Source organism: Aythya marila, assembly GCF_965140915.1.
Source record: "Aythya marila genome assembly, chromosome: 11".
Taxonomy (NCBI): Eukaryota; Metazoa; Chordata; class Aves; order Anseriformes; family Anatidae; genus Aythya; species Aythya marila.
The window spans coordinates 11,897,396-11,921,705 of record NC_139052.1 but is presented as its reverse complement, the minus strand read 5'-3'; the positions used below and the strand labels follow the sequence as shown (position 1 = coordinate 11,921,705).

General features: G+C 43.3%; 1 protein-coding gene across 1 annotated transcript in view; it reads left to right on the top strand.

Annotated features, from left to right (window-relative positions):
• The window catches only part of HDGFL3 (HDGF like 3), a 36,697-nt gene extending 12,520 nt beyond the window's left edge, over positions 1–24,177 (top strand). Inside the window, exons 2-6 of the mRNA XM_082769455.1 lie at positions 9,772–9,848; positions 12,676–12,814; positions 14,130–14,288; positions 15,884–16,030; positions 24,013–24,177. Coding sequence (XP_082625581.1) covers positions 9,772–9,848; positions 12,676–12,814; positions 14,130–14,288; positions 15,884–16,030; positions 24,013–24,018 — 528 coding nt within the window. The 3' untranslated portion in view covers positions 24,019–24,177. The remainder of the gene's footprint in view (positions 1–9,771; positions 9,849–12,675; positions 12,815–14,129; positions 14,289–15,883; positions 16,031–24,012) is intronic.
• The last annotated feature ends 133 nt before the right edge of the window (positions 24,178–24,310 follow it).

Here is a 24,310-nt window from a genome sequence, read left to right as displayed (position 1 = left end):
AGTTACAGAAATGAGACAGAGTAATGGCCAGAAGCCCTGGTGGTGTTTGGAGAAGGAAAGTAAGAGAAAATCAGAAGCTTTTGGAAGAAAGCAGATTTCTGGAGTAAGTTTTGTAACTTCTGTAATACAACTGCTCCTGAGTCACTGGCTTTTGTAGGTAACTCATGTTCGTGGAAACACCATATTCTGGCAAGTTATTTAAAGGTAACACAAAATACTGACACATACCTCATACACAAATTCAAGTTAATTTAGTGGATAGAAAGAGAGGATGTTCCAAAGTAAGTCTTAAACCTACAAGTATGTAAACATGTAGGCAAATTCAAGCCCATAATTAATAAGTAGAGATTAAAATCTAAATCAAAGAGAGCACTTGCATGCTTAAAACTTACATTTACGGTTTCTGATGTGAAATTGTTAAGTAAGCATATTTTTTATAATAATGGGCATGCCACCCTACAAGTCTGGTCACTACCATACTGATATATCCCACTTGTCTCTGAGGTTAATGCCACTTACAGCTCCAAAAAAGTGTGTCTTTTTGTCTGTCATGTTTTTGTTTGAGTGATTTTTTTCTAATCTGGCTTAGCAATTAGGATTTAAGTTCCTAGGTCCATATGTACATATCGGAATGCTTCAAATATTTTAATGTAAAGAGTTTCATTCCTGTAGGTTGCTGCTTGAGGATTGTTTTGTTTTGTTTTGAGAAAAATGTTCATTTTGATAAACAAGGTTGTTAATTTTTTAGGGAGTATCTAAGTAAATATAAGCAACATTATGTTTTTGGTTGAATCTAAATGAAGGCTAAATGAAAACTGTCATTCTGAGGTTTTGGAAGCTGAAAAAACAGGCAGGTGGGAAGGAGTATGACTTGGCTTGGAAAAGTTCATTCCTAACTCTCTCTAGGCAGACAGATTAAAATTCCTGAGAGTTTAACCTAGACTGAGGGACTTTGCAGAGAAGGTATTTGACACTGTAATGACAGCAGAATCTAAGCAAGCCCAGTAAAAATACCAAGTTTGGGCCTGACTGCTGCACAGAGACCACTGTGACTGCATGAATCTCTTCTTCTTCAAAAAAAAAAGTACTGTTGTTGCAGTGAACCAGCTGATCCAGGCAGAAGTTGCATGTTAGTTAGCAAAACAGGCTGCTAGTTTCATCAGTTGGCTTGCACCATAGATGGGGCTAAGACTTGGGGGGTAATGACAACAATTATTCACAGACAGTTGTTCAGCTTACAGCAACCCAAGGCTTCCTACAAATGCCGAGCTCTTCTGCAGGTACGAATTTGCAGTTTGTCAGTGGAGTAAACAGGAAATCCTGACTTTGAATGAAAAATTATTGCAAGTCACTCTATTTCATTGGCTCTGCAATTAGATTTCATGGTTTCTCGTTCTCCCTAGACGGAGCACATGTTGTTGTACATGTGATTTGCGTCACAACAAAATAATTGGCCTGGGTGCTGATGATATTTGGTGATTATTACTCATCCCATAGCGCCAAAATCTGGATTTAGACCTTTGTGCTGCTGAGGAGTCACAGTCTGAATGCACTTGTTCAGTGGTAAGGAGCATTTTGGTCCCCTGATGTAATCCTTAGCTGCAAGTAAGGCTAACAAAACAGGTCACAGAGGACACAAGCAGGAGGTTTTTCTGTTCCCAAAGGCCCAGGTTAATGGTTGCAGCACTCCAAAGTGTCAACCTTGGAACCTCCCTAGCAGGAGCCTTCTAGGTGCAGCAAGTGAAGCAGCAAGTGAAGCGGTCGTTCCCTTCTGCACCTTGGATCTTTGTGTCCACCCTTCATAAACTGAAGGTTTGCCCCTGCAATCTCCATCAGTCAGATTTCCTTACAACAATTCTAGCTGCAAGCTATTGTGTCAACAAGGTTTGTGTACTTTGTGGGAAGCTGTTCCAAATCCTGCAGAGCAGTTCTTGGTGTTCTTCAGCCTGGAAGTTTTGTGCCGTTCCAGTTTTTTTAACTGACTTTTTAGGGAAGTAAATTGCATTGGAAGAGAAATGGTAAATTAAGCCAGCCAAGTCTGGAGATTGCAGTCTTCCAGAAATTTGCTTACCTTTTGGCTTTAAGTGTGTCAATATGAGCATAAGAACCAGCAACACTTCTTTTAATAACAGCTTGAACAGCACAGAATGGATCTTCGGATATGTGAAGCAGATGAGCCTTGAGTATAAAAACTGGTTGTGTGGATTTGACCAAATGTCAGTGCCCAAGGCAGGCTGCACCCGACTGAAAAGGTTTTGATCAAGTTGACTGGCCAAAACATCCTATCACATGATAAAACATTTTTCCTTAAAACAAAAACCATCAATGAAAGAGTAAAATTCCAGTGTAAAATGTGGAAGGCCCAAAAATATGCAACAGTCTCTCGCATTCTTGTACCATTCATCCACTCTTTCTAACAGAGCTGATATGACAGGTGGCAGGATTCATCCAGGTACTTTGGGGGGGAGGAAATGGCATGATTTTAGTGTCCCTTCTTACAAGAAGAGAGTGGCAAGAGAGAAATATGGTGTTTGTGCATGTGCAGTCCCCAGAATTTCTCATGTGTTGATGTCTTGACTGTTTAATCAGTGTTTATTTGCTGTATGTCTTCCAAACACATTTTTGTATGTGCATTTCTTGCACACCTTTAATATTTCAAGACAAAAATATTTGTAGTAAGATGATAAAGAAGGATAACCAAATTTTGTCATCAGAAAATGCTTTAATTTGGTGTTAGTGGGCTCACTGTGGTTTGCTCAGGTGGATGTACATTGCAAACAGTATTTTGATACCTGAGGAATAATTTACTTAAAGAAGTAAACACAAAATGCCTCAGGGCTGGCAGTATTTGTTGAAAAGGAACAACCTCTCACCACCTATCCACAAATAAAAAAGTAATTTTGTGAGCCATGAAACTTAAGAAGATTATTTTTCTCTGGCTTGCCTTTATGTGGATTCCCCGTTGTCTAGTGTTGCGGTTAAGCTTGCATTGCAAGCTGTCTCTCAGCATATGGGCTACTGGTCTGTCCATCTTCGGATGGACAGCTTGTTTATCACAAAACATGAGGAAACTTAATATCTCTGGTCTTTCTTCTTTTGTCTGATGTGGCAAAATGAGCTGGTGTGTTCCTAAGTTACTGCAGGTGAGAGTTTGACTGAAAATAGTGTGATCACATCCTATCCTTACAGCCTGGAAAAAAAACATATCCTAATAGTAGCACTATTGCTTCACTGAAAGTGGCAGGGAAACATTTCATTTGGAGAAAATGGAGCAGTTGTGCAACAGTCCAACTTTGGTGTGTGGTCACTGACTGGGAGGGTTGCAGCTTGATAACCTGAAATCTTCATCCAACAAAGCTGAAAGTGTTTGTTAGGAGTAATGCCTAGCTTTTCATCTCTGGGCTTCATCTGCTTTATAGGAAGAACTGTACCATCGTCCCCATTTGTAAAATGAGAGTGAAGGAGGTGCAGTGATGTGGCCAAGGGCAGCCCAGAGGCCAGTGGCAGAGGCAGCTCCCCCGTCCCCTCGTCTGGCATCTTTCTGTCCCAGCCATGCACGCTGGCGGAGGGCTCGAATCACATGAGTAGGCTGGTTATCTACAAAGTCATGCATATAGATACTAGTCATGCAGAACTAAGCCTCGGCCCCATTTTCATACTGAAGATGAAAGCAGCTCTGCAGAAAGTGTATTTCAACTTTATGTCTTAAAAAATATGCTGCTAATTAGGGATGTAAAGGGGCTGAACTCAGCTGCAGGACTGCTGATCTTTCCTAGTGAGACATTGCCTGCCAGCATTGTTTGGACTCCAACTAACCCTTCATTGTCTTCTATCTCGACAAGGTCCCGAGCATGCACAGAAAAAAAGGATTGATGTCTTTATATTGTCATTTCTGGCTGTCTGCAGGATACCCTTCAGCCATTTTCAGCAGTGCTCAAAAGTATGCTCTGCTGTTTTTAATCTTGTTTTGCTTTTTGTTTTTGCTGGTGGCACTCTTCCATGCCCAGAGACTTTTTTAATTTTTACTTTTGTAGCTGTGCAATTCTACCTTATTAAGTTGGATTCTGCTTCTAGTCTCACCCTTCACAGAGTTATCTTTTTTAATGGGTGAAAAAGTGCATATGCCAGCATTCCACACCAGGAGTTCTCGTGTATGATGTACATCAGGGAAAGAGTTGTGCTCTGCTTCAAATATCTCGTAGTCCTGATAAATGAGAGTGAAATTCTGCAGTCTCCAACCAGCTTTAGTTGGATTGTTGTAAAATATAAGTACTACGGAATTTGAGTCACAGTTTTTAGGTTGGAGAAGGTTGGATATTTTTTTTTTCATTTTAGGATCCTCTGGGGAAAAAAATTAATATTTCACATTTTTGCAGAGCTGTATTTTAAACAATGGTTTAGGAAAGATGCTGCCATACTGCTAACTCCCAGTAGCACTAGCTATTAAAAAGTGTATTAAGTCCACGTGAATAAAAATGACACGTTACAGAGAAGCAAAATACCCTATTGTAATAATGTATTTTGAAGAGTATTGCTTTTATCCATTTAGAGCTGTGCTAATAAGCTAACTGCAGAAGATCAAGCTGCTTGCATGTGTTGGGCAATAATAAGCAACTTGAACCACTTTCCAGCAAAAAATACTATAGGCCTTTGCTTGACTGCTGTGCAGTGACTCCAGGGATTTCAGGGGGAGATACAGATCTCTGCAATGCTTCTGTGTGCTTTTGCCAATCAAAGGCATTTACAGTATGTCAAAACAATCAGTGATTACTGCACTGCAGTTTTAATTCCCTCCTTTTGCAAAATAAAAGGACTTGTTCTTGTGGTTTCAGTGCCCACATAAGCATCTCTGCATGCTGAAGTAAAGCTTTCTTGTCCGTGCATGTGAAGCTGATAGGTATTTTTGCACGATATGTGGGGTTTTGTCAGTGTAGAATTGTGGTGGAGCAAAATGGAGCAAGGTCTGGGAGCTGCTGTGGTCCAAAAGCCACCCTGATAGCCTGGAAGTGCTGCTTCTGAACAGCAGCATACCCACAGCATGGAGGTTGTGTGCCAGCCGTACAACATGACACCTGCTGTCCCTCCAAGTGGAAGGAGATGGACGCATCCGGGATGCCCTTCAGCTGCGGCGGGCAGCGCTGCCCTTGTCGTGACTGCTGCGGTAACGTAAACCTCCGCAGAAAGCTGCTCGCCGTAGACAAACAGAGACTAGGCTGCCATTCCTCTCTGCGTGTCTCCGAGAGACATGTTTCCCATTTTGCAGGGAATGTAGAGCTCTGCAGAGCAGAACACCCAGGAGGGAGTGCAGCCTCCTCTGCTTCTGCACCAGCCCTCCCAGGGAGCTCCTCCGCCTGCCTGGAAAACGCTGCCTGATCCCACAGGCAGGCAGGGGGATGATTTGTGCTCCTGGGAGCCCCCGTTGTTCTCGGAGGGCAGCTCCGCGCTGCCTTCCTTGCAGGGCTACAGATCTGCAGCCCCAGCCTGACCCACCCTCGCTCCGCAGGCTCCCTCGCCTCAGCACAGCCGCTATGGGAGGAAGGGGCTGCAGTACCAGGGCTGCCAAATCCAGCCCGGGAGAACCAGTTGGAGACACTACCTGAGAAGTCAGCAATTGCTCAGCAGCACTGCGAGCAAAATATTCATGCTGCTTTTTACATGCTAGCCTGTAAACTGCAATGTAAGTAGGCAGATTTCTTGCTTCCCCATCGGTAGTCCCTAGCAACACCGTTTGATAAAGCCCTGCTCTGGTTTGAGAGGTCCAGGCTGAATTTTCTGTTCAGCATTCCTGACCCTAGAAGCCTGGCATTTGTTTACTGAAAGAAAAAAAAAATAGAAAGAAAGAAAAAAAAAAAGCACAGTTACGTCTTTAAAGCTCTGCTGCTTGGTTGTCAAACAAATGCTGGGAAGTGCAGCTCTGCTGAGGTTGTGCAAAAAGAAAGCAATTGTTATTCATTAAGCAGATGACAGCAATGGGAGTAAAGGGGATAAAACTCGAAATCTGAAACCACCTGCTTTAATTTTAGCCATAATTGAAGCGGCTGCCCATGATGTTGCTGATGCACATATCAGATTTGCACGCCATGCGCTGCTCTCCCTGATTTCTGTGGCAGCAAGCTCCAGCCCACTGTCTGCTCTGCTTCAGGAGGGGATGAATCTCCTGTTTGATTGCAGGTTATAACGGGCACTTTAGAATCTGTTTGTTTCCTTCCAGGAGCAAAATGCAGTAGCAGTCTGGCTCTCCGATAGACAGATGCTTTAGTCATTAGTGAGGTTTCTGTGACTACAACACTGTGCCCTAGTATGGGTGCACTTATCTCTTTTGTTCCTGGTTCGAAGCGGTGATGCTTTCCTCGCTCTTGTGCTCACGCGCCCGCTCCCTTTCTCTCCCTCCCTCCCTCCCTCTCTGCCTTTGATCTTGCTGATATGGGGAAAAAATATCAGATCCAAATCTTCAGCATATTTAACCAAAACATATTGTAGGATGGGAATAATTTGTGACCGAGTACAGCAGCAGGGGGCTGCAGTATGGTTGCTTGTACTGCTTGCTTTCCATTACTACAAAACAGCAGCAATCATCAAGGAGTGCTGGGGTTGTTCTGCAGCTAAATAAGCACTTAGAGCCTCGGCGTTCATGGAGGGCTAAAGTGGTTTTGCTGGGAATGGATGGGGTGTGCAAAGCTCGCTTCTCCTGGTCTCTGATGCAGGGATTCTGGTGGAACAAGCAAAAAGAGAAGGGATCCTTCCTAATGGCAGAGAGGGTCTCGTTCTTCCCTAAATTCCCTAGGGTTCTTGCCACAGATTTGAATTGCTGTAACACTGTCGCTTCGTATTTTGACCTCATTATAATACTAAAGACATAAGCCTGAGAGCTGGGGAGCTCGCAGCAAAATCAGCAAAGGCAGGAAAGTCTTGACCTCAGCTGCACAGTGCGGTGTTAGAGTGGGAGCATTATCAGCCCATCCTTGAGCTGTTTAGTGCAGATTTATACTGCATGTGTTTGTACCTCTATGCCAACTTTCAAAAGCTATGAAAAGCTTTTTTATGCTTTCCTGCAATGATACATAGTCAAGGGGGATACTCGGATGAATAAAGAAATATGCCACAAAATGGGGAGCAGGTGAGCTGCATGAGAGATGCCTGTGCTGACCTTTACTGTGTTTGGTGCTGCTCCTTAGCTAGCGGTTGGCATTGCTGGGAATATGACATGGGGCTTAGCTGCGCTTGGGACATTGCTTAGGAGAAGATCCTCACCGCTTCGAAGAGCAGCACGTTGTGCGATCTAAGATCCCCATTCCCTTCTGGTCAGCATTCCCTGCTAAGCATGTCTTCATTCCTCTGCATTACTGATCATTTACAGCTGTTAGCTTTATTTCATGAGAAATTCTTAAAGGGCTGAGACAGTAACTGGACTGCGCTGTTCTGTAATGCAGCCCAGAGCTGGCTCCATATTTCAAGCAACCAAATGAGATTCTCAGTCTAGTCCCAGCAGACGTTGTTTGTCTCAGTCACAGGAGTCCACATTTTTCTCGGATCTCGTCTCTCTTTGGACATCATCCTTGTCATAACGAAGGGGAAGACAGCTATGGCATTCAGACAGTTGAGGTGTATTACCCCAGTACTTGGTAAACTGCCAGCATAGCCTTTGTTGGTCCAAAATGTAGATACTTCCAGCTTTAAGCAAGCATATGTTGTGTTGCAGAATGGGACACATTATCTCCCTGATTTGCTATCAGCTTGTAAAGTGAGCTGGAGTGTTTTCCCCTTCATACTTTCTTTCACCGTTACAGTCTAATACCTGTATTTAAACCGTGAATTACTGAGCCAATAATCACATTATGGGCACTTACTTAAAAACAAATAGCGAATGTCAGAAAATAATGAGTTCTGGAAAAATATCTTTGGCTCTCTTTCCCCTGTATACTCCTGGTGATGAAGAGGACCCCAAACAGCCCGTGGTGTTGTTCCTGTTCCTGCTTACACACAGCTGAACTAAAACCAAATGCAAGCCTCCATCATCCACCAGTGTGTATCTGCTATATGCATATAAATTCTCCTTTTATTGATTAATTCATTGGCTTTGTTACATGAAAGGTGTGTGTCTGCTGCGCCCACAAGGCATGGATCGTCTCCTGCAGCCCGTGCCAGCACGGTGACAGGGCCCCAACACCCACTGCTGGGTGGCAGCTGCTGCGCTCCTGGGTGGTGCCTCAGGAAAGGGACAGGGGATGGTCTGGGAGTGCTTGTACAGCCCCTGATTTAGGCATAACTCTGAGAATACTCCACCTAGGCCTAAAAGATAGCACCCATTCCTTTTGCAGAAAGGAAGCCTGTGGTGCTCCAAACGTTGCTCTGGTTTCTCTGTCCCCTACTAGCGTCCTTTCAGCAAGTCCAAAAGGGCTCGAATTGGTATCAGAGCTCATGCTCCTTTGAGAGCTACATAGCCAGCAGATGCTTTACAGTGAAAGAGAACATCCTTTGAAAACAATCTGGTGTTTATTAATCAACAAGAATTCAGTGTTTGGGGTCCTTCGGCAGGAAGAGAGAAGGAAAGCACATGTGGGCCTGGCCTCCTGAGTGAAAACATGCAGGTTGCCTCTCCTTGCTGCTCTGAAGAGCAGATTTCTTATAGCACTGGTATGTCAGCACCTAGCTTTCAATTCCAGTGACATTTGGCAGGATTCGATGTGCTTATGTTGAGACCGAGTTCCCTGAGAGGCAGCAAGCCATTCACCTGCTCTCTGGTGTTGCCCTGTAGCTGTCTGGATTCGTTAGGCTCTCTTTTCTTAGTCAGAGAGTTCCCTGGACACTTAGTTTTAGACGCCCACGTATGCTCCAAAGTGCCATTTTTGGTAAGGCAGGCATTCAGATCTTATTTAAAGCTGCTCTGTGTTTCTGGTTGGTGTGAGCAGGCACCTGGGCTCTGTTACTGTGTCACAGAAGACTGAAATGGGTATGGACAAGACCGAGCCCTGGGCCTGCCTGGGCCTTGTGATCAGTGCCCTTGCTCAAAGGCACAAGTCCAGAGTCCAAGCACTGCTGAGCCGGGGGCACTGTCCCAGTCCCAATTCCTTGCTGTTTCTCAGGAGAGCATCCTTGCCACTCCTCCCTTAGCTGCTGTGTATCTGTATCTTGAGAAATACGAGGACAGGAAGAAAACTTGAAAGAAGAGGTGGAGCACACGGGGGAATGGTGGCCTAAAGCAGTTGTTAGGACACGCCGGGGGAAGGAGAGTGCCAGACCCTCCTCCTGGTGTGCGTTACACATTTTACATTGGGTAACACCACGACCACCAGGAAGCACCAGTGTGAGCTGGTCTGGTTTTCCTGCTCTGGAGTCTCAAAGATGCCATCTGTTCCCCATTTATTACAGAAGTTATTTAGGTGGCCATGTGAGACAGACAGCGTTACCCTCTGGGCTTCGGTGCCTCTGATGAGGCAGTATCCAAGTTTAACACTTAAATTAAGCGGGCTCAATTTTATTGCCTTCATGTGTTATAATGGCCATGGAATGAAATCAACAAAACTTTTTGTCTGCTCGTTGGTCTTCTGGTGTCTCCCTGAAGTGTTTCTGTCATATGCTGACATTTGTTGATACTAAGTATGCTGACCGGCCTGCCTGAAAACCAGCAGCCGTCTCCCTTTCCCACCCCTGCACATGGGGCTCCCCCCAGGGATGCAGGGTACCTGTTCCAGCACTCCAGTGGCTTGGCAGGGATTCTGGGATGAGGGGCACCACATCTGTAGTAATCCTGTGTCCGTTTCTGTCTTACAGATTGATGAACTCCCTGAAGGAGCCGTGAAGCCTCCAGCAAATAAATACCCCATCTTCTTTTTTGGGACTCATGAAACGTAAGTGAATGAACACGATCTGTGAAATGTCTTCCTCCACTTCAGCTGATGTCATCTCCACAGATTTTATTGTAACAAATCCTACCTGAAGCCACTGGGAGACTAGAGAGAGGTCCTACGAGCCTGGCTTATTTGTGTTAACATACAAGAGTGAAACCTGAAAGTAGGCATGGATGCTGCTGTGTGGATGTTATACCATGGTCTAAGGATAATTAATAATCAGTTTCTGTGTTTCTTGTAAAGTGTTGCCATAAATTTGTTACAGGATCATGTGAACTGAGATGCAGGGACAAAACTTTTATACTTGGGTGTACATGATAGCGGAGACCAGGCTGTCTCTGTTGTATCTGGGCACATTTGGGTTCTTGTCCTGTGTGAGAACTCGCTTAGTGGTTGGTAAAATGAAAGGAAGCAGACCCCGGAGTCTCACGCAAGCCTCACATAGCTTTGCAATGTATGCATTCCTTTGAGATTTGTGCTGGGGATATTGTAGGATAGAGCTTTCAGAAGTGATGGAAGAACAGAGCTGGCTGACCTCGTAGGGAGAGAAGGGATTAGAACAGAGAGGGTAAGTTAGGTCTCATAGTAATTGCTACAAAGTACAGACTTTCAACATTACAATTTAACCAGCCTCTAGTCTATTTTAAATTTTAAATTTTGTTTTGTTTTTTATCACAATTTCCATTCAATTTTGTGTGAAATGTTTACATTTTAAAGCTTTTCCTTCCCCACTTGCAGGCAACATGTTTTCTAGAATTCCTTAAGAAATGGAAACATGAAAAAATGAAATTCTGATGACATTTTAAATTCAGTTTCAGAGGTTTGAAGTTTTATTCACAAATTATTGTTTTTGAATTTTAATGTTTTTCCACAGTATAATAAGGCCCATAGCTCATGCATTATGTTTCGTTTTTAAAATCTTTAAGGACAGCTTCTGCTTCATCAAGATCAAAATAGTCTCTCTTCTAGTTAAAATTTTTCCTACTGTTGCTGTAATGAAACAATCTGATATTTTGATATATTGTGATCCACTGCTACTGTCATCGTCGTGTAATAGTCTAAAAAGAATAAGGATAAGCTAAAATAAACTTATGATGCCTCAAAATCAGAAACCAAAATGTAATTTCATTTTTTCTTAATGAAAACATTTTTCTTAGAAACATTTTGAGAAAAAGAAATCTGACCACTATTATTCTGAAATGAATGAATCACAGACTGCTAATCTCTTCTGTTTTGGATTTTATTAGCCTGTGATCTGACTATAACATCTGACACAGGAAAGCATTTCATACTTACTACCTTAATAATTTAAGAAGCATAACTGCTAAAAATGAACTGTAGATTGCAGTTTATGAGTTTTATAGCAGAGTAGTAGAAACTGTTACACTCTCCCAGTGGCAATGAATGTATTTCAAAGAAGTGGACGCTTTTTCAGTGTTTACCATACATAAAAGACTGTAGAAACATTTCCATACTTTACTGTTGAGCTAAATTAAGGTAGGTCCTGGTAAATTTCATGAGGTTTTCCTTTGTTGTTTGTGTTAGAACTGTTCTTGTTGATCTTGGGCAGATCTCTGTGCCTGCAGAAGCCCATGTGCAAGAACGGGCAACTTCCTATCTCACAATTATGTTACGAGAATAAATGCATTTAGAGAGGTGGAGCTCTGAGATCCTGTGACAGTAGAGACCACAGAGTTAACTTCAATTGCAGAGATCATCAGGAAAGTAGGGTGGTGATTATAGTGAGGGACAATGTGACATGCTCAGCTCTGGCCATTGGTGACATGGAATCTTCCATGTGGGAATGAAGTATTGTTGTGTTGTGTTTTTTTTGCCTTCACTGTTTTTAATTTAACGTATGATTAGGCATCCCAGTACTGTGATACAGAGAACAGTAAACACACCAGATATAGATAGCCAGTGAAAAGGAAATTATACTTTCTTCAGTTTTACATAAGAACGTAGAACTTTACTGTAAATTATGTAAAAGGAGGATAAATGACCGGTCTTTTTTGTTATTATTATTTTTCCCTGCATTGTGGTGCCTGTGCTTGAAATTAGTTGGTGCAGTGCGTAGCTGACATGCAGCAGCAGAGCACAAAATCCCTCCTTTGCTGTGCTGTCTAAAAACCAATTTGGCCACAAGCACCGTGTGTGTCTCATTGTTTCCTTGTATTACTCATCTGTCTATACTCACCCATTGTTTCTTGTCTTATATGAAATTATAAGAGTTTTGGGAAAGAGAACATTTTTATTGTGTTTGCACAGAATCTAGTATGTGGGGGACTTGATCCATGGAAGACACTCCCAGGCTTACAGTATAAATAATACTGAGTGCCCCTGCTTTTTCTGTGTAGTGGTACAAGGGATAAGTTTTTTGCTCATGGGTTCTAGGCATTCCTTAAATGCTTTGGCTTTTCATATGGTATTATTTTTAGGCCTTTCTGGATTTGTAACACATAGGATTGGAAGTTTGGTCCCTTGCTGTTGCAGGCAATTACGTCATATAATCCCTTTCATAAACTGTTCAAGTGCCAGTTCCCAGCAGTAGTTAATATAATAAATGAGACTCGTTTTAGTTGTTTCTAGAGAGACACAGCATGGTTTTGCAACATCAAACATTGGAATGGCGAGCCAATCCATAAAATCAGACTCACAGCAGTAACTCAAAGCCAGTGGTAAATAAATAAATAAATAAATAAAAATGAAAAACACAATGATGGAATGAGCAGAAGAATAGGGAAAACATTTGCACTGTTAATGTTTTTAATTTGAAGAAAAGGAATTTGAATCCTTTTTTTTGAATGCTACCTTTGTTAAAATGCAGTGCGTTCCTGGGGCCCAAAGACCTTTTCCCATATAAAGAATATAAAGATAAGTTTGGGAAGTCGAACAAACGAAAAGGATTTAATGAAGGCCTGTGGGAAATAGAAAACAACCCTGGAGTAAAGTTTACTGGATATCAGGTAAATGAGTTTCTCTTCTATTCCTCCTTATCTTTCTTATTTTCTTTGAAGACTTCTTATCTATGTAAACATTGTATGAGTGATGATGGAAGGTCCTGGTTTTGGTGGAGCTAGAAAGTTTCTCAGCTGGTGATTAGAGTGTAATCATATAGTATAAAGACAACTGTGGTCCTGCGCTGGGTGACAAATTGAACTTTAATCATACTGCAGGGCCCTTTGCTTTCTGTGATATTCTGGGGTGGCGAAGTGGAAAGTTCTGCAGCAGATTTAACTGAATTAAAAATGGAAGGTTTTGTTTACTCCACTATAAACATGACTTCTTCTTTCTGTTGTTTATTTTTATATCAAGTTCAGTGTATTTTACACAGACCTTAAGGTCACTGCACTTTTGATTTTTACATTGGTATGTATAACACAGAATGCCACTGACAAAGTAGTGAGGGGTGAGAAGGTGGAGGTTTAGGCTGCTGTTACCAGATAATAGCTGTTGTACAACAGCTCTCCCTGTTGGATATCAGGAGCAAAAAGTGAGTGCAGCTGGGGAGGGAGAAGAGTAGTCAATGTAGTCGGTGGGCTGTATAAAACCAGAGAACTTAGCTCATTAAAAAAGTGTGGTCCTTTGAAGATAGAAATCACCTCGAAAAGACGGCGAACACCTATTACATTATTAGCACAAAACCTTACAAACCAAAGATACGGACCACCTGCAGACAAGCTGCTGCCCCTCTCTGTTCCTGTTTTACATTTTCAGCCCTACAGATGTTTTGCATACACTTGCGGATTTAAAAAAAAAATCTAGTGAATAGTCTGTGGGAGATGAACTGTCAAAGAGCTCTCAGCCTTTTGGTCAGTGTTTGCTTTTTCCTAACACAAAGGTCTTGCCCTTTGAGGGAGTTTGTAACAGCCATCTTTTCTCCTGAATAAGTCTGTCCTAAATGCAGCCAAAGTCTAGAAGTTTCCATAGTTTTGCCCAAAAAGCTACATGCCAGATCTCTCCACTGAACAACCCTTGGTTCTCTAGCAAATGCACTTCTGTTATCAGATCTTCTGTATCTGTTTAAGTCCTTCAGAACATACTATCCCAGGATCTGCATCTGATAACTGTTTTCACATGGTGACTGAGAAAATTACCTTTACAGCCCTTTCTCTTGGTAATTGTAAGAATAACCGGGGCTCCTCCTGTCTAGAACGTTTAAAGTGCAAGCTCTCTATTCCCAGTGTTTCTCTGTAAATACAGAACAAAAATTAAGCGGTAGCTTTTAGTGATATTTTTGTTGTTTATATTATTATTATTATCATTATTGTTACTTTAAAGGCAATTCAGCAACAGAGCTCATCAGAAACTGAGGGAGAAGGAGGAAATACAGCAGATGCCAGTAGTGAGGAGGAAGGTGATCGGGTAGAAGAGGATGGAAAAGGCAAAAGAAAGAATGAAAAAGCAGGCTCAAAACGAAAAAAATCCTACACTTCAAAGGTTATCTTCTGAGTTTTTCTATTGTTACCCATATATATGTTACCCATTAATAACCAAGTCACTGTGTACCTTGTGGCTATCTGTCCTTCCTTCTTTAGTGTTTTGATTCCAGTACTGTAATGATGGTGTTCAAACGGGCCCTTGATGGTGTAGACAGCCTTGGTGAGACAGCAGTTGAAATACTCTGCCCTGTTCTTGTGCCCACACTTTGAGAAGGCATAAGAATGGGAAGGAGTTCAGAAGATCTGTAAAGAAAATCCATGCAAAGTTAGCCTCAAGGTTCTCAGATCTTCAAGAAAATGAGAAATTTGATAAGCTCAAATAGGTATTTCCCCATAAAGAACAATAAAAATGCTTTAGAAGTGTGTCTCCTGTGAGACATGAGTTCAGGGTTGGTCCCTGTCTGCGAGAATTCAAGATTACCTCTCCCATCCCCAGCGTGAGTGCCCAAGATGCCGTAATAAATGGTAGGGTAGGGTCAGATGTGCTCAGTTCCTCCTGCTGTAGCTGTGCTTAAAACACTTCAGTACAGGATACAGAACAGGAGAGAGAAAGAGCTAATTCTGTAATCAGGGAGTAGGGTACTTAATTAGTAGATAACAGACTTACATTACAGTGTCTGCCTACCCTGTGAATATTTAAGTAACCACATAGATAAGAAAGCTAAGAGTAGTGGGTCTCAGACTGCCTTATAATGGCTGGTCAACGTAATCACCTGTGTACATGGCAATTTGGGTATCAAATACATTCCTCTTGTCACCTGGGTGGTAGGGAGTGACATTATAGTCACTTCTCCAGCTCTGTGCACACCTCCAGGTCTGTCCTTTGCTTAAAAAATGGTGGAAGGTGTGGCAGTCACACTCCTTCACATTCATGTTATTCTTCTGAAAGTGAAAAATAAATGAAATGAAAAGGAGCAAGTAGACAATCTAATCCAGGCTTAATTTAGGGGGGGGGGAGCAAGAGTTTTTGTGGTTCATCTACTGAACAAAATGTTTTAAGTAATTTCACCCTCTTTGTGTGTTTTACATTAGAAATTCAGGTCTGGTCTACCATCTTCTTTCCAGAAGACTCTGGGCAAACAGAGGATTAGGAAAATGGTGGCTTAATGCCACAATTTATCCTTTTGTACTGTAGAATTGCATAACATAAAGGGAGCAGGAAAGATATATTGGTTCCACATGGCTTTAATGTTAATATATTAAAGCTGACAGCACTAAAAAAACTATGGAAAGCAGTTCTGCTAATGTTATTCTCATTTTACATCTCTGTGTTTAATCAAAACTTTTGTCAAGCTGGCACCATCTGTTTCATTAACTAGCAAAACCTACAGGTGACCCAACACTAATACCCACCTCCTATTACTGTGTCTGTCTTACAGTCAACTGTGCTGCCAGCCTGTGTTGAACACAGAATATCTGCTTTTGCTCCAGCTACTTAATCTGAGAAATGCTTTTCACCCTGCATTTCCTACCCAGTATTCACCTTGAACAATGAAGCACATGATCAGGCAGCATTGCAGATATGTTACAAAAATGTCTTTCTATGGCTGAAGCTTTGTTTTTGCTTTATAACTTTGTTGTCAATCATTTTAGAAATCCTCCAAGCAGTCACGGAAATCTCCTGGAGATGAAGATGATAAGGACTGCAAAGAGGAAGAAAATAAGAGCAGCTCTGATGCTGGGGACGCAGGCAACGACACAAGAAACACTTCTTCAGATTTGCAGAAAACCAGTGAAGGGGTAATCTTTCATTAATATAATTCACTTCACATGCACTTTGCTACCACTGGGCTCTGAAGTTGGGGTGAAAGGTATTGTGCTGCAGTGTGTATACCACATGCAGATCTTTCCATATTGTGTTTAAGTGCTCAGAATGTGTCTAGAACAGAAACATGGGGTTTCTGTTCCATGTTCTCCCCTGGTACAGATTTTGCTCTAGGGAAATGACTGAATGAGGAAAGATACTACAAGCACTGTTTTGTTCCAACACTTGCATGGATGTCAGCTGAGAGTAACTTTTGAAAACCATGAGCTGGAATGATACAAAACTGATGTGAGAGCAGAAGCAGACTGTTTGCACAATGCATTTTGGCTCACTAAACAGTGGGAACCTGCTTATCCTTTCACACTTGTTTGAAACCTGTGTAAATCCCACTGATTTCTTTAAGGTTCATGAGGTTTCCTGTGTGCCTTACAGAGTCTGTATACTTTGGGTTTTAGGGCAGATCCTGGCTTAGGATAGGGTCTTCCAAGGAAAGGGTTTGCTGTATATAATGGTATAAAAGTACATATATATGATCATATAGATAGTGCATATATAATTGTATGCAGTTTCAGATAGTCTGTGTGTTTGTGTCAGTCGTGTGCTTGTGTCAGTATTATTTTGTGACCACAGCAACAGAAAGGAAGGCTGCTAAGCAGGGTATTGGCATGGGAATTGGTTAACTGTCAGCCTCCTTTAACAACCAGTACTATTTCTGTGCCTTCAGAGCAACACAAGCCTCTGTGCTCCAGCACTTACAGCTCCTCTCAGAACCAGTTCCTTTCTGGTACCCATGCCAGGGCCCTACCACGTGGCCAGCAGCTGGGCTGGGCTGTCACAGGAGCTGCTGAGTGACATGAATTCCCAGGTGTAGGAGGGAGCCAGCCAGCACAGGCTCTCATCTGACATTGCCGAGGTGCCTTAGCACCCAGCTGCGTGCTCAGCCTCAACCCTTTCTCACAAAACACAACCTCTGGGGAGCTGTTGTCATCTCGTGCTTAAGACTTTCCCCAGAGCTTCCTGTCCCCTTGTCTCTCTGAGGTACTGAGTGTCTGTTTTGTGGCTCTTGGCGTTATGAAGACATTGGTGTGTGGCTTCTGGGGCCTGGACCCTCTCGTTCACTCCGAAGGAGCTGCTGGCCTGAGCCACAGACAGGTGCAAGGAGCCACTGCACCCAGCTACACCTTCCCAACACCTCACCCACATAACCTGAGAGTTTGGGGCTGATGTATGTTGTGAGTGCACAGTGTGTGTGTTGGTCATTGTTGTGGTTTAACCCAGCCGGCAGCTAAACACCACCCTCCCCCCTCCCTCTCTGGGATGGGGGAGAGAAACGGGAAAGTGGAGCCTGTGAGTTGAGTTTATTAAGACAGAAAAATAATAATAATAACAATGATGATAATAGTACTAGGAATAATAATGTGTACGAAACAAGTGATGCACAGTGCAATTGCTCACCATCTGCTGACTGGTGCCCAGCCTAACCCCAAGCAGTCCGGCCCTCCTCCCCCAGCTAGCCACCCCTATATATTGTTCAGCATGACGTCAGATGGTATGGAATACCCCTTTGGCTAGTTTGGGTCAGCTGCTCTGGGTCTGTCCCCTTCCAGCTCTTGCTGCACCCCCAGCCTGCCCGTTGGCAGGATAGAATGAGAAGCTGAAACATCCTTGGCTTGGTGTAAGCACTGCTCTGCAACAATTAAAACATCAGCATGTTATCAGCACTCTTCTCATCCTAAGCCAAAACATAGCACCCTACCAGCTACTAGGAAGAAAATTAACTCTGTCCTAACTGAAACCAGGACAGGCATGTTCTGGTTAGTTAACCCTGTGACACTTCAATATCCTCAGAGATTTTTTTTCATTGGTATGAAAAAACTGGCCATGAGCTCTGTCTGAGGTGGCAGGAGGCCTGAGGAAGGTGCCCTGAGGTTCAGGAGGGCCTGCTTTGTTTCCCATGTTTGTAGCGATGACGGGATGTCTGTGAACTTCAGGCATGTTCTTGTAAGGACCAAATGCTTACTGAGTTAGGTCAGTCACAGATTAAGTGGCTAAAAAGTCCCACAGTGTTGGCTCTGTGGCTGGTGATATTCTTATAGCTCTTTCTTCTGTATGTGACATGCTTGTAGCTGCTGGTTTAGGAGCCCAGCGTGCTAAATGCCATGCTGCTCTGCAGCGTTTTCAGGACTGCAGATATCTCACAGCCCCTGTGCTGAAATGCAGTCAACAGTCTCTGTGCCCTGCCTGCCAGCACGAACTCTGCAGAAATATTCACAGTAAACATTGTACCCACGTGAGGAGTTGACTCTGCTCTGACTTCTGCAACCCCAGCGTTCAGGCTCAACATCACGCATGAATGACCAGTCTTTAACCAGATCTCTGATGCTTTTGATATTATGGGAAAGGTGAAGTTTTAGTAGCAGGTACAAGAAGAGGTGGTTTTAAGGGCAACTGAAGATCAAAGTACTGCCATGTTTGCAGGAATTCACATCCTGATCCAAATATTTTACCTTGGGCCCATTTCTGCTGCAGACTCAGCATTTCGCGTGTAAAACCTCTTCTGCATTTGCAGTGCAGTTCTCTCTCAGGACCACGAGGAGACACTCCATGTCTCCGTGTCCTCAAAGCCAGACCAGGTGTCTGTTTAGAAAGTATCCTTCATCAGGCACAAGGCACTTGGGGAAAGAGGAATCAGGATTTTTTTTTCAGTTTGCATTACACAGGCAGGCAGTCACGTAGCTCATGGCTAGTTGCTTTCTGGTTCTGCCAGGGGCCCTGAGCTCCTCTGGCCCACACACTCGGACTTGTCTCCGGTGGAAAGGAAGGTGGAAAAGGCCAACGCACGCCTTCGGAGTTGGGGTGCTCTCCTTGTTGTTCACACCCACTAATCCGAACCACATCCAGGTCAAATAGAGGACACGGTCGTAAGTGAAATCCTTTAAAACTGTCTTTAAAATCGTGTAGGCTGTGAGGAAAGCACACTACGGATAATGCCCAGTGTGAAGAAAATGGGCTTCCCCCTCGCACCCAGCGCTGTGAGGCCGGGCGGGCTCGGGCCGTTCGGCCATAAGATGGCGCCAAGAGCACACCGAGATGGTTGTGGGTGCAGGCCGCGCCCCCGGTCCCAAAGGCATCAGGGGGCTGCGTGAGACTGGCACCAGAAGAGAGCTTGTTTCAAGGTTGCTCGTTGAGAGCTGCTGTGAAGGCAAAGAGGAAAGAAAAGCAAGAGCTCGGAGCCCAGATCTCAAGGACAGGCGTGTCTCCTCCTGTACTGGTTTTGCTGCTGTGACCGGCCACTCGGAAGAGGCCTCACGGTGGAAGCTGTGAGGGGCCATGGCTGTGAGCTCAGGCACCCCGCATAGTGCTCCCCAGGGCTGCTCTGCACCTCCCAGTGCCTGACCAGGCACAGCTGGCTAAAAGACACGAGTTTTTCTCTTAATAATAATGATGTAGTGGTTATGTTTTATAATCCCCACATTGCAAGCTAAAGGCACATCTCCCCTTTCCGTGTCAGAGGGTACCTTGTCTTTTAATCACGCTCTTAACCTCAGCATTATGGGGATCTTCATGAAGGGTTAACTGCTGAAGTCAAATGATTGCAGGAGCATCTTCACCTCTACTTTTTTAATGAAATTTCTAACCTCCAGGTGGTAGAGGAAAGCTTAGAAATGTGAAGTGATGGCTTCCTAAAGACTCAAAACCCAGAGCAAATAAAAGTACTTCCAAAGCTATGATGATTTTTTTCAGCCAATTTCATACTTTTCAAGGGCTCAGCTCATGATTTTTTTTTATCCCTGGGGTTGACAAAACTGCTTTTTTTCTTACCTTTTCTTATCTTAGTTTCTCTACCATTCTTGAGTACTGCAAATACTCTCATCATAAAAGACGTGAGCTTCCTCAGACTCAAACAACTTAAAATTGCATCATGCCACCACTACCTGGTTCTCAGTTTCTTTCCCTCATTGCTTTTGTTTAGCTGATTCCCTTGCTAAAAAGATATAAAGCCTGAACCTCAGGGTTTTATTATCTAATATTAATTAACTAATAATATGTTAACTAAGACGTACCATCCCACAGCTTGCTCAAATCAAGTCACAGACCCCCCATGGCAGTCCTCTGCTGTTAAATATTAAATTGTCTTGCCTGTCTCAAAATACCACATAAACGGAATACTCCTGTGGAAAGGTATTCATGGCTCTGTATTGTTTACTTTCTATGGTGCAGAATTAGCTCATAAATCAGTGAATTCATGGCAGCAGATTTACATTCCACATTTAAATCTCTTGTGACTTGTGTGTTTGGTTCTTGGCTGGCATAACTCTGAAACGTTGTAACTGAATACCTAAATCGCTTTTTACTTTCAATGCTCTGGATACCCGTAAAATGACATTTGAAAGCTGACTGTAGTCTCTAACTTATAAGGAAGTATTTGAATGTTAAGGCCAGCACTTAGGGTATGGGGCAAGTTTATCTTTCAGTATTTGTTATTTTAGTTACTAGTCCAGACACTGGCTTGGTAAGCGAGGCATTCTGTTCGTGTGAGCCTGCCTTTCATTTGTGTGAGGGGGCACATGGTTGCCTTTCAGGAGGTGAATGATACTACTGAGTCTAAGAAAAGTACTGGATTTGTTGGAAATTAAATACATTTTTTTGGTCCTGTTACAGCCAGGATATTGAAGTAGAGTAAAGGACTCTGATCTTTTTACTCACACTGACAATCAGTTAACATGGGAGTCAGTGGATCTATTTGTGGAGGCAACTGCTTGCCAGCATGAAAAAGGGGATCAAAATCTGGTCCAAGATTACTGCCATCTGATACTATTGCAATTGGGAGAACATATTTAAAACAGCCTGTGTCCAAGACATATTTTTTGTTGTGATGTTTGTGGGGTAGCAACAATTGCAGTTACTGCTGTAAAAGAAAAGTGTTACAGCCATACTGGCCAGAGAAATACAGGTTCGTTTCTGATGCGGTTTTGAGATGTTTGGTTCCTTAGCTTTTCCTTCTTTATTTCTCAAGAATTACATTGGCTAGACTGCATAACAGTTTTGGGGTTTCACCAACATGAGAAGCATAGCATTTAGGGCTCTATTCTACGTAAAAGCATTATGTTGGCATTCGTCCAGAGAACTAAAATAGAATATGTGTTTCTGTCTGATTTTTTTTCCAGGAATTAGGTAAATTAAAATTCACCTCTCCAAAAAAACATTTGTAAAAATGCACAATAAGAATTTTGGTGTAAAAACTACCTAGTGACATACTCTCAACTGGCATAAAGAGGTGCGTTGTCTGCTGCCTTAACGCAGCTCAGAACAGCACTGCTCAGTAAGGCAATGAGACGTAATTCAGGGGGAACATAAATGTCTGAAGCAGCTGGTATAGATGAAATACACTATTTGCATCTCTGTCTACATTGGATTCTGTAACCATTTTGATCTCAAAACAGCATGGAATAACAACAACTGTAAAGAGCAAGTAAATAATTATCCTTCTGCTCATCCAACGAGACCTAAAGTACAAGGTGGCTGAGTTGCCAGGTACTGTCATGGAAGGAATTTTCAGTGCCAGAAAAAACAAGGCAATACGGAGGTTTAGCTTTATTCCCTGCTCTCTGTACTCCCAGTCCTTCTGTTACAGCTCCAAGCTCCATTTTATGGCTGACTGCAATCTTTCACTTGCATCACCCAGATTTTGTGCTGTTTCTTCTGTGTGCAGCAGCGCTGGCCAGTGCAGCACACGTTGTACCCTGCCTTACAGTAAAGCTGAGTGGTGTGCTCAAACAAAGATGATGTGATGTGATCTGCTTCTGAAGAGAAGCGAAACCATGGAGACCATGGAAACTGCTCGGCTGCGCCGCATCCTTGTTCAGCGGCCGATGAGGGAGCTGGCAGTGCATGCTGCCCGGGCAGATGAAGCAGCCTCGAGAGGCCCAGGTTCTCATCCCAGGGGCTGCGTGTGTGTGGGGAGCAGAGCTCTGCTGGCTTCTTCGACAGCTGGGAGCACGTGTGGAAGACAAAACCTGTGTTGTGGTGGAAGAGCCTCCTGCAAATTGCTGAAGTGCTAGAGGATGATTTGCATACCTGGCTCTTTGTTCTCCCTCCTGTGCTGTGCTGTGGCTCTACAGACACATCTGTGAGGCAGGGTAGTGCAGCTATTAGCATTCGCAGTGTGCCACGTGAGCAGGGTGCTTACCCAGTCTGCTGGCAGTAGCCCAGAGGGGCCTTGTTGTTAATAAGTGCAAAGCTTTAATACTCTGAAAGGATGGCTCTCCTTATGGGGTCTGAGAGGGATGCTGCAGGGACCGGCTGTTTGAACACCCATCCTGCCTGTCAGAGCTGCCTAGCAGCTGCCATTAAGAACTGGAGTCAAAGGCATGGCTCGATTGCTTAATCATTTATAGTTGCCTTAACGGGTGTCTGCACCTCCCTCTGAGGGGAACAGAAGTGGCAGTGAACCCTTCCAAGCCACGTCTCCAAAGCATCTGTAATACTCATCTCACCGACTCTTAAACAGGGTAGAGGAGGTCAGTGGAAGCGTGGTGCTGTGGATGAACTCCACCGCTGCACTTCTTGACGGGAGGCATGGCTCGGGCAGTTTCTTGTAAGACATCATTACACGCATAAGCATTTTTTAATAAGTAACCCCTTATCATGTGTCGTTAGTCAGGATGTACCGGGACCTCCCACACGGAAGGTGCAGGTTTCCATTACTTTTTGTGCTGCACTAGTTTGCAACCCCCTTGTTGTAGGACAGAAAAGCCAGACTGAGCAGAGCCCTTAGTTCAGAGGTGCAGCAGCCAGATTGGGACCCCAGGCTGCTAAGTGGGTGCTGGTATGCACTGATCCTCTTGGGCAGAGGAGTGCGGCCTGTTCTAGTCGTGGCATCACATGCAGCAGGCATGAGGGCCAGAGAACTTAGGCAGCAAACTGCTTGTGCAGGGCTGTTAAGATGCCTTCTTTGCATATTTTCTTCCAGATCCCGTGTAAAATGAAAATTCCGTCACCCCCAGTGGATTCAACCTGTCCCCCTTCCACCCCTTATTCCTTGATGTTGGCTTTGTTTCTTGAACGACACCAGATACATTACCAGTGCCTTCATGCTGCTTGTGTGTTGTATTTTTTTCCAGCCGTCAGGGTGTGGGCAGACCAGCATTCACATCCTGGGTTCTTTACAAAGGAGAAGGGAGATCTTGGTCGGGGCTGGGTAGTCACGTGGCATTGTGCGACCTCACATTGTTCGGCAAAAGTAGTGGGTCCATGCGCCTGTAGGTGTCTGGCTGCCTCTGTTTAATGTGAAGAAACTGAGACTGGGAGACACTTGCCATGAGGACAGTCTGATCCCATTCTAATCGATGTCAGTGGAAGCAGGAGCTGACCTTGACTTGGTCATAAAGGGGGAGCTTCTTCCTTTTCTGTCATCACCTTACAGTGAACTCAAGCCAAACTATTTCATTTTCAGAAGTAACGTTCAGACATCTTAGCTATGAAAACTGTTTACCTTTCCTTTTGCTTGTTAAGTGTTCGTTTGTTTGAACAAGAGTGTTCTCATCACAAGGTCTTCAGTGCCAGAGCTTTTGCTTGAAGCCTGTCGATATCAGTGATCTAGCCAAGTGGGAAAATGAGAGATTCGGTTGTGCGTGTGAAGTGTCCTACAAGATTTACAATTAAGTGACTGAGGAAGCCAAAAAACAACTCACATACATGACTTGAGTTACTTAGTTGAATAGAGCTCTAAATGTTTACTCTTAAACTGTGCTTTTTAATATCTTGGAGTGGTATGTTTAGTTGATGTAACATAAGCAGTTTTCTCTAGAAAAAAAGTTCTGTTTAAACAGACCAGGCAACTGCTTGTACCTGTGACTTTGAAGTAGAATAATAAGGCATTAATTATATTCAAGTTTGTTGCAGTGTGCTTTTTCTTACATTAAATGTGATTTTTTTTTTTCTTTTTCTCTTTCAGACTTAACCAACATAATGACTGCTGAATATTAAGGGAAAACACAAGAAGGTTCCATGTTTGGTTGTCTAATATTCTTGGATTTGATATGAGTCACCACATCTGTTCATTAGTATCATCAGCAGCATCCCAGTTTGTATGCACATTATTCACATTCCTATCTGTTGTGTTTGCAGAAATGACATTTTACCCTTTTTTCTAAGGGTTACTTTACAATTTTCATATTATTTGGTTGCATGAAGTTGCCCTTTACCAGTGGCTGAGGTTTTTGAAGATATCGCATACTTGAACATGTTTAGAT